This window comes from Lolium rigidum, chromosome 5, assembly GCF_022539505.1.
Source record: "Lolium rigidum isolate FL_2022 chromosome 5, APGP_CSIRO_Lrig_0.1, whole genome shotgun sequence".
NCBI classification, from domain to species: Eukaryota; Viridiplantae; Streptophyta; class Magnoliopsida; order Poales; family Poaceae; genus Lolium; species Lolium rigidum.
The window spans coordinates 151,623,403-151,631,587 of record NC_061512.1 but is presented as its reverse complement, the minus strand read 5'-3'; the positions used below and the strand labels follow the sequence as shown (position 1 = coordinate 151,631,587).

Below are 8,185 nucleotides of genomic sequence, written 5' to 3'. Positions count from 1 at the left end.
ATACTGGTATGATTGTGTGCATCTTAGCTATACAGAGACCTGATCTATTGCTCTAAGTAATAAAATACCGTTTATCGGAAAAAAAAAATCCACTAGACGTGTTTCTTGCCTGTAGTCCTCGGCTCCTCGACATAAAGTTGTTATATATACCCTTGAACTGGCTTTCCCAATAATGTTGCAAATTTGTACTACACTACTCGTGCTAGTTGGCTACTTGCAGATTCTTGCCATCTAACAACAGACATGATTTTCTTGTGCCGCGCGTGCACGCAGTGCAGCCACTAATGGCATGGGAGGAAAGTAGACAGTTTTAATTGTACGTCTATGCGATCGATCTCAGGCCTTAACTTTGTAATCGCTTTATGCTGTTATTTCTGCCTTTCGGTTTCTTCCTATGGTCGACCGAGTATTGATCTTGTCAAAGAGCCGGCGGCCACTACGCTCGCAGGTGTGCGATATTTTCAAAAAGACGTCCAAGAAGGAGGGAAAATCTCGTTAGTAGTAAAGCTCAAGGCATCTCAATCTTGAACGTCACGTTCACATAGCCGGCCTTGATCATTCGTCAAGAAAGCACCGCTTTGCCACTCTCTACTTTTCTGGAAGTAGTCCTAGCCTCACCTACTAGCTAGCAGAAGTGTATGTGTATGCACAATATGCCCTGCTCTCTGAATGAGCTACTTACTGATAATTCTTCTGTCGTGAACCACTACTAGCTAGTTCACCTAATGGTTGAAGCAAACAACCAAACTCATTAGTTTTTTGTTCGGCAAATAAAATTGTATCAATATCATGAACATATGAATTACATCCGGCCTGCTTAAAGACATAAAAAAAAATACATGCAACCTAAAAAGGGAAAAAAAGAAAAGACCTATCGCGGCGATCAAACAAATGCAACAACAACACTTTAGCCACCATAGAAGACAACACCCGAATACAAAAGAGATTCTTCAAAATCAACGAGCATTATCGTCGCGGGAGCGAAATAAACAACCAAACTCACTAGCTAGTATTTTTTTTCGAAAAGGGGGGATCACTAGCTAGTTTACATCTATCATCTTTTTTTTGTTGTTGAGAAACTGCAATGCTTTTTTTCTTTTCTTTCAATACATAGACTTTTAGTTACAATCCTCCTAGGAACAATACAAGAAGTTAAGAACAAACTAATGTACCCAAGTTATTGGTATCACAACTGATAGACCTGTGACTCCGGATTTGACACATTGCCCTATTTCCTATTTGAATTTGTCCATCAAGTTTCCAACAGAGGGCCCACGCCCTGATTGAAGATGCAATCATTCTTATGCTTCCAAATCATCCAGGGGGTGAGTATACCGAAAACAGCACGTATGAGATGAAACTAAGGGCATGTACAGTGGTGATGACTCAGCTGTCTGTAAGAGATAGTTATAGGTGATTTTAGTGATGTGGAGGAAAGAGAATGAGGAAAGAGAAGGAGGCTGTCTGTAAAGTTACAGACAGTCTGTAGACTTCTTACAGACAGCTTACAGACACCATTTTTATTGTTGTACGAAGGGTGCCTATAACTTATACTCACATATAACTATGGCTAAAAATAGATAACTTACACTATATCATTGTCTATAGATGACATGTAATAGTATTACAGACAATATCCGTCTAAACCAATGTACATACCCTAAGGATAAAAGGTGGGACCATAATTGGACAGCTCTTGTACTCTTTGGTCCTGCGAAACATATTATTGGCATGAAACATGCAGGCTATGAATCTTAGGTCTGAAACCTGTTGGATATTTTTATCTGACCCCATTCAACTGTATACCGAAAATAGGACCATGTTGTTATTGCAGTGCAAATATGTTTCTTTTCACTATATCTTATCAGAACTCAATTATTATGTTTTGAAACATACTTACTCATGTACTAGTAGTCACCATATCGCAGAAAGTACCTAGTGATGGGGGCATGGATGCTGCTACATCTTCTGCCCGGAGTGGTCCCAGGGGCAAGAAAGCCGGTGCGGCGGCCCGAGATCGCCGGCTGCGCCATGAGCGCAGATCTGGCCCTTGAGACCAAACACATGAAAGAAAACCAGATCTGGGCCGATTTATCACTAACTTTAGCAAGGGTGGTGGATCCTAGGGCGGCGACCGTGAAGGGTGGATGTATCTGTGGAAGCACCTTTGAATGGAAAAACCCGTTTCGGTTGTAGCTGGTAAACAAAAGAAAACTCGTTTCGACACCCTAGAAATGGATAACGGGTTGTCCGTGGGTTAGAGTGGAAATCCCCACCTGGGGCCTGGCATCCCATCCTAGGGCCCACACACGTGCCCAATATGAACATGTAATAACAATTTTTAGCCCATCTTACCTCAAGATTCCATCCGGAAGACGAAACCCTAATCTGGGAGCTGAGCCCCGCAGATCTACCCCTTCGACCGGCCTCCAATGACAGTTCACCCATGAACTTTTCTCTCCCTTTGTGTTGTGTGAGGTCATAGGAACATGTAATAACCATCTTACCTCAAGATTCCCTCAGGAAGACGAAACCCTTATTGGGGAGCCCCGCATATCTACCTCTTTGACCGGCTCCCAATGATAGTTGACTCATGGACTTTTCTCTTTCTTTGTGTTGTGTTAGGTCATAGGAACATGTAGTACCAATAATTAGCCATCTTACCTCAATATTGCTTCCAGTAGACGAAACCCTAATCTGAGAGCCCCGCAGATCTATCCGTTTGACCGGCATCCAATGATAGTTGACCCATGAACTTTTCTCTCCAAATTTTGATAAATGTTCTAGCTACTAGGCCACATAAAATGACCTAGATCAACCATATCTCAAAATTCCCTCCGGTGCTCAAGATAAAACAACACAAAAAACAACAGATAAAGTATCATGCAAACATTACTAAGTACACACACGAAATGAAGCAAAACCCCAAAAGCAAAAAAACATACCCTAGAAAAAAGATGGAGTCAAACCTAGTTGAAGTGGCTAAACCCTAGAACTGAGGCTTTGCCGAAGGTATAACCGTCAGCATAGCTTTGGCGAGAAACAAAAAGTAAAGATGCTTGGGTGGGCTGGAAATAAAGAGGAAGAAGCTATGTCAATGGTATAACTATCAGCATGACTCGACGTTGTCAGTTGATGTCACCCACGAGATCGGAGGGTCACGTGGCGGTTATTGAAACGTTACTTGAAGGTATGCCGACGGTGGCCGTCGGAGTAGCTACACCTATGCTGACGGTGGCTCTATGCCGACGGCCGTTTTTCAGCCTTCGGCGTTCGGGGACTATGCCGACCGCCGTCAACATAGCTCCATGCCGTCGGCATTTAAACGTTATCATTGTGGCTATTGTTCTATGGGGTAATGCCAATGATCTAGCATTGCATGGGTGGCACCTGGTGTTGCGTGGGCAGCGAGTTCCTCTACTTGGCGAGTTTACTATGTCCAGACAATGGCCCTAGATTCGGCGGAATGTTCGAGTTTTACGGGTTGTCACCTTGGTAGCTAGGATTCTGAGAAGGCCAGGTTGTAACGTTGGTCCCGAGTGGTGAAAGTCAGAGCATCGACCCTGAAGCCGCAGGCTTATGTTAGTTGTATTGGTGTGTCCTAGCGCCATGTGAGCTATGAACTTTCCTTGTATGGTTTTTATGGCTCGATTAGGCCACTTGGGCTTAGATCCTTCATAAACACTCTATTCTTCAATTCGAAGGCATGGCGCCAGCCCTTTTAGCAAAAATAAGAGAGGAAAATACAACAGCGCACAAATGGCACCCAAACTGTAGGAGTATTTTTTTTAATGGAATTTATTTTTTTAAATGGAAAAATCCTAAACGTAGAAAATGATGAAATATACTAGTGTGCAAAAAGCCAACTTGAAACTAGCTGTCTTTTAGCTGAGCAAAAAACAAAATACAAATGTGTGATTCTGGGCGGGGCTGAATAATGCACATTTTCAAAACTTGAAAATTTGTCAGATTTTCCATTCATATGTCGCATAGAATACACCGAAATAATAACTAATATGTTGCACGCTGGCAGAGTTCAATACTAGCTATGTACACTTTGGATTTTTGTCCTGGCAACTTTCAAATGTCGACTTCGATTTTTATTTATTAGAAAGGCCACCATATGGAGCTCGATCGGGCTCTGCTGTTGGTTTCCTAGAAAATACCGAGGATGCCGATCATGCGTGGTGCATGTGCTGGATAAGACCCAAATCGAGATTTTTCAGTAACTATTTTTTTTTTTTTAAAAGGGAAATTAAAACCCCGGCTTCTGCATCGTGGTGATGCACACAGCCTTTTATTGAGAAACAATAGTCTTTGTTCAGTACTTATTGAGAAACAGTAATCGAGATTTGTCAGTAACTGTTAACACGACTATTAGTTATGGCGTTGATCGACGACCGAACACCACATATATAGTATGTGCGTTCAAAGTAACTAGCAGCGAATGAACGAGTACGCGTTTTGGTCCGGCACACACGAGCATCACGACCGCATGCGGTTGGTAGCTGTTTAGCAGACCACCAACTCCAAGTTTAGCGTACGACTCGGCCGCATGCAGGACCTGTAAATTAAGAAGACGATCGAGACTAATTGCCGCTAACGAAGCCTAGTTGCATCACCGTAATGATTCTAGCACAACTTGTACTTGTCTGCAAGCAAGCGAGGATTCGGACAGTTTTAGTCATGTGCACAATGACTAAATCAAAACTTCAGAATCCTCGGCGCAGGTAGCAAGGAAACCAGAGAAAAATTCTCACCAACCGTCGCTGGCGCCAATCGCCCAAAGGTAGTGACGGGCGTCGCTCTCGGTGCGGGCCACACGTTTCCTAACCGCCTTGAACCACTCAAGCCTCCTCTCTATAAATAGAGCTGCGATGTGCAGTACCTCCACTCACTTGCATAATTGGCAGCTTCCTTCCAACACTTATCTGGTACCTATTGCGTAGCAGCTAGCTAGCAGGACCTGAAGAAGAAGCAGTATCAGCAGTTCCAAGTGCCTTCAGAAACGCACTGGTAAGTGTCGCTGCTAGCAACACCGATACTTAGCGTGCCCGCCCTTCCGAAAGTTAGCCGAAAGATATGCCGATCGAGGCGGATAGCGTGCCGGCCGCCGACCTCACCGGCCAGGGCCGCACGGTGTGTGTCACCGGCGCCGGCGGGTTCATCGCGTCGTGGCTCGTCAAGCGCCTCCTCCAGAAGGGGTACACCGTGCGCGGCACCGTCCGCAACCCTGGTAAGTAGGATGCAGCACTCGATCTCCATCATCCATCTCAGTGCAGCTGACCTAATTAAGCTACCGCCGGGATATCGACGACCCATGCATGCATCTGATTGCACCCATATATACGCCATTGATTTCAGTTGATCCGAAGAACGACCACCTGAGAGCCTTCGACGGCGCCGCCGACCGCCTCGTCCTCCTCCGGGCCGACCTGATGGAGCCCGAGACCCTTGTCGCGGCGTTCACCGGCTGCGAGGGAGTCTTCCACGCCGCCTCCCCCCTCACCGACGACCCTGTACGTAGTACCATTAACGATCCCTGCTCGAGCTTAATTTGAGTGTTGGATCGATTCCCTTTCCCTAGCTATATTGCTAACCCGCTAAACTCTCGACTGATGGATCAGGAGAAGATGCTGGAGCCGGCAATCCGTGGGACCAACTACGTGCTGACGGCGGCGGCCGACCTGGGCATCAAGCGCGTCGTCTTCACCTCCACAATCGGCACGGTGTACATGAACCCCAACAGGGACCCCGAGAAGCCCGTGGACGACAACTGCTGGAGCGACATCGAATACTGCAAGAAGACAGCGGTATGCACCACATAGTTTGTGACTTCCTACATAGACCTTTGTTGTTTTTGTTTCAATGAGATGGAGCTAGCCGGGAGCCGTACCTGTTATTTTAAAAAACAAGAGGTAGCACATGAGAATCATCTTTATTTGCCATTAGTTTATGCTTCGCAAGACCATGCGATCGAGGGAGAGTAATAATATATGTTTGCAGCGACTGATTTGCCCATGCGCGTGGTTCTGGTGATGCACGCATGTCAAGCACTCAAGCCTCACCAAACGTTGGATTAAAATGTGGAATTCCCCCTAAAAAGGGAGACGTCGATTTGTGACCTACTACTACACATGATGTGTATATGCCTGAGCGAAGCTAGCTGAGGTGGTGTTTCTTGGCCAGTGCGTCCTACGCGATTATTCGCGGCCATCTTTAACCACTCCAAATACTTTTTCGCTCTACCCACTGCCCACACTAGAGCCTGGATCCTATCCATTCCTTTTCTAGTTGAGACCAAACTCGACCAGCCAGAATATATATTTCTCGACAGGGCCTAGTTGAGGTCACGGTCATCCACTTTTTGACTAATGAAAGTACACTAATATTCTTTGTGCAAGTTTCATGGTTTTAGTTCGAATATAAACTATACTTACACTGTGGATTAGGAGAGAGTACTACTGATCAAACAACACCATAGCATGCATGCATTTTTTTACTTCTGAAGATTTAAATCATTACATTACATTACATGACATTACGATCTTTGTCTGCCCGGCAGAATTGGTACTGCTACGCGAAGACGATTGCAGAGCAGCAGGCATTCGAGTTGGCGCGGCAGCGGGGCATCGACCTGATCGTGATAAACCCAGTGGTGGTGCTTGGCCCGCTGCTGCAAACGACGGTGAACGCGAGCGCGGCGCACGTGCTCAAGTACCTGACGGGGTCGGCCAAGACGTACGTGAACGCGGCGCAGGCCTACGTGGATGTCAGGGACGTCGCCGAGGCGCACGTCCGCGTCTACGAGGCACCCTCCGCGTGTGGCCGCTACATCTGCGCCGAGGGCACCACCCTCCACCGCGGCGAGCTCTGTCGCGTCCTCGGCAAGCTCTTCCCGGAGTACCCCGTCCCAAACAAGTATGTTCATTTCTTTCGTAGAGGGGCCTTACCCTCGGCCTCTACATCGACTGATGCATACGGCCAAGTGCCGAATGGACCGGTTCTACCATGTTATTTTCTCACCAGCTAACTTGTGCGTTCCATATTTACAGGTGTAAGGACGAGGTGAACCCACCGGCGAAAGGATACAAGTTCACCAACCAGAGGCTCAAGGATCTGGGGATGGAGTTTGTGCCGGTGCTGCAAAGCATATACGAGATCGTCAAGAGCATGCAGGAGAAAGGGATGCTGCCGGTGCTACCCACTCAAGACGACGACGTTCTCCAGGACAAGCTCCTGCTCAAGAGCAGCTGATCAAGCGCGCGTACTATATGCATGGAATTAAGGCCCGGTCGGCAGGCCGGTTATAATCATTTCATACGGGAGCTTTCGGCTGGCTAATCATACTATTTATGTGACATGTTTGTCCATTCGGTTATTTCTTCGGTACATCACTCACGCGCGTGTTCACTTTTAGTTGGTGCATGCGTGCGTGTGTGTGAGTGGGTTGGTGATCATATCCACCAGTGCTGTATGACTAGTACACACACTATGTACTATTATGCATTGTAATATAAATCCATGGCCTACAATAACCGGACTACTTTCTGCGACTTTAGCTTGTATACGTGAACAGATCGTGATATCAGCTTAATTTTCAGCCTGTGTTTCTACTTAAAACTCTGGCGCATTGCATGCCCAATCGCTACTGGAGGGGACCGACAATCCAAACATCAATTCGGGATAAGATATGATGCAACTTGGTGATAGCAATCCACCACAAAAACCTTGCTAGCAGTGCAACCTCAGCTATACTTCCTTTCAAACGCCCCACCCCAGGTGAGGATGCCTAAATATAGATCTAATCAACGAGCCAGAGATAACGACGAAAAAAGTCATGTTACATTCCATAATGAGCATAGATATGATAAATAACCAAAATTCGACTATTCGGTAGCAACAATATCTTACTTACAAAGTGCAATAACTGTTAAATACTTTCTCTGTTTGGAAATGTAAGATTGGAAATGTAAGATGTTGGTGCATCTTCTTTGGTTCATCCAATTTAGTTTGTATCTAGTGTCTATTTTTAGTGTCTAGGTTCATCCATTTTAGTGTGTATCTAGTTTTGTTTAAAAGTAGCTAAAACATCTTATATTGGTGAACGGAGGGAATATATATATATTGTGTTTGTCACAACATCTCACTCAGCATTCTTTGGGCACGGACTTGATGCAAAACT

At 45.7% G+C, this 8,185-nt stretch overlaps 1 protein-coding gene across 1 annotated transcript; it reads left to right on the top strand.

The window, feature by feature from the left end:
* The first annotated feature begins 4,909 nt into the window (after positions 1-4,909).
* LOC124652367 (cinnamoyl-CoA reductase 2-like) lies at positions 4,910-7,556 on the top strand. Its single transcript, XM_047191388.1, has 5 exons — positions 4,910-5,236; positions 5,365-5,519; positions 5,628-5,813; positions 6,566-6,921; positions 7,056-7,556. Exons 1-5 carry the CDS (start codon positions 5,083-5,085, stop codon positions 7,255-7,257), a joined length of 1,053 nt encoding a protein of 350 aa, XP_047047344.1. The 5' UTR covers positions 4,910-5,082; the 3' UTR covers positions 7,258-7,556.
* The last annotated feature ends 629 nt before the right edge of the window (positions 7,557-8,185 follow it).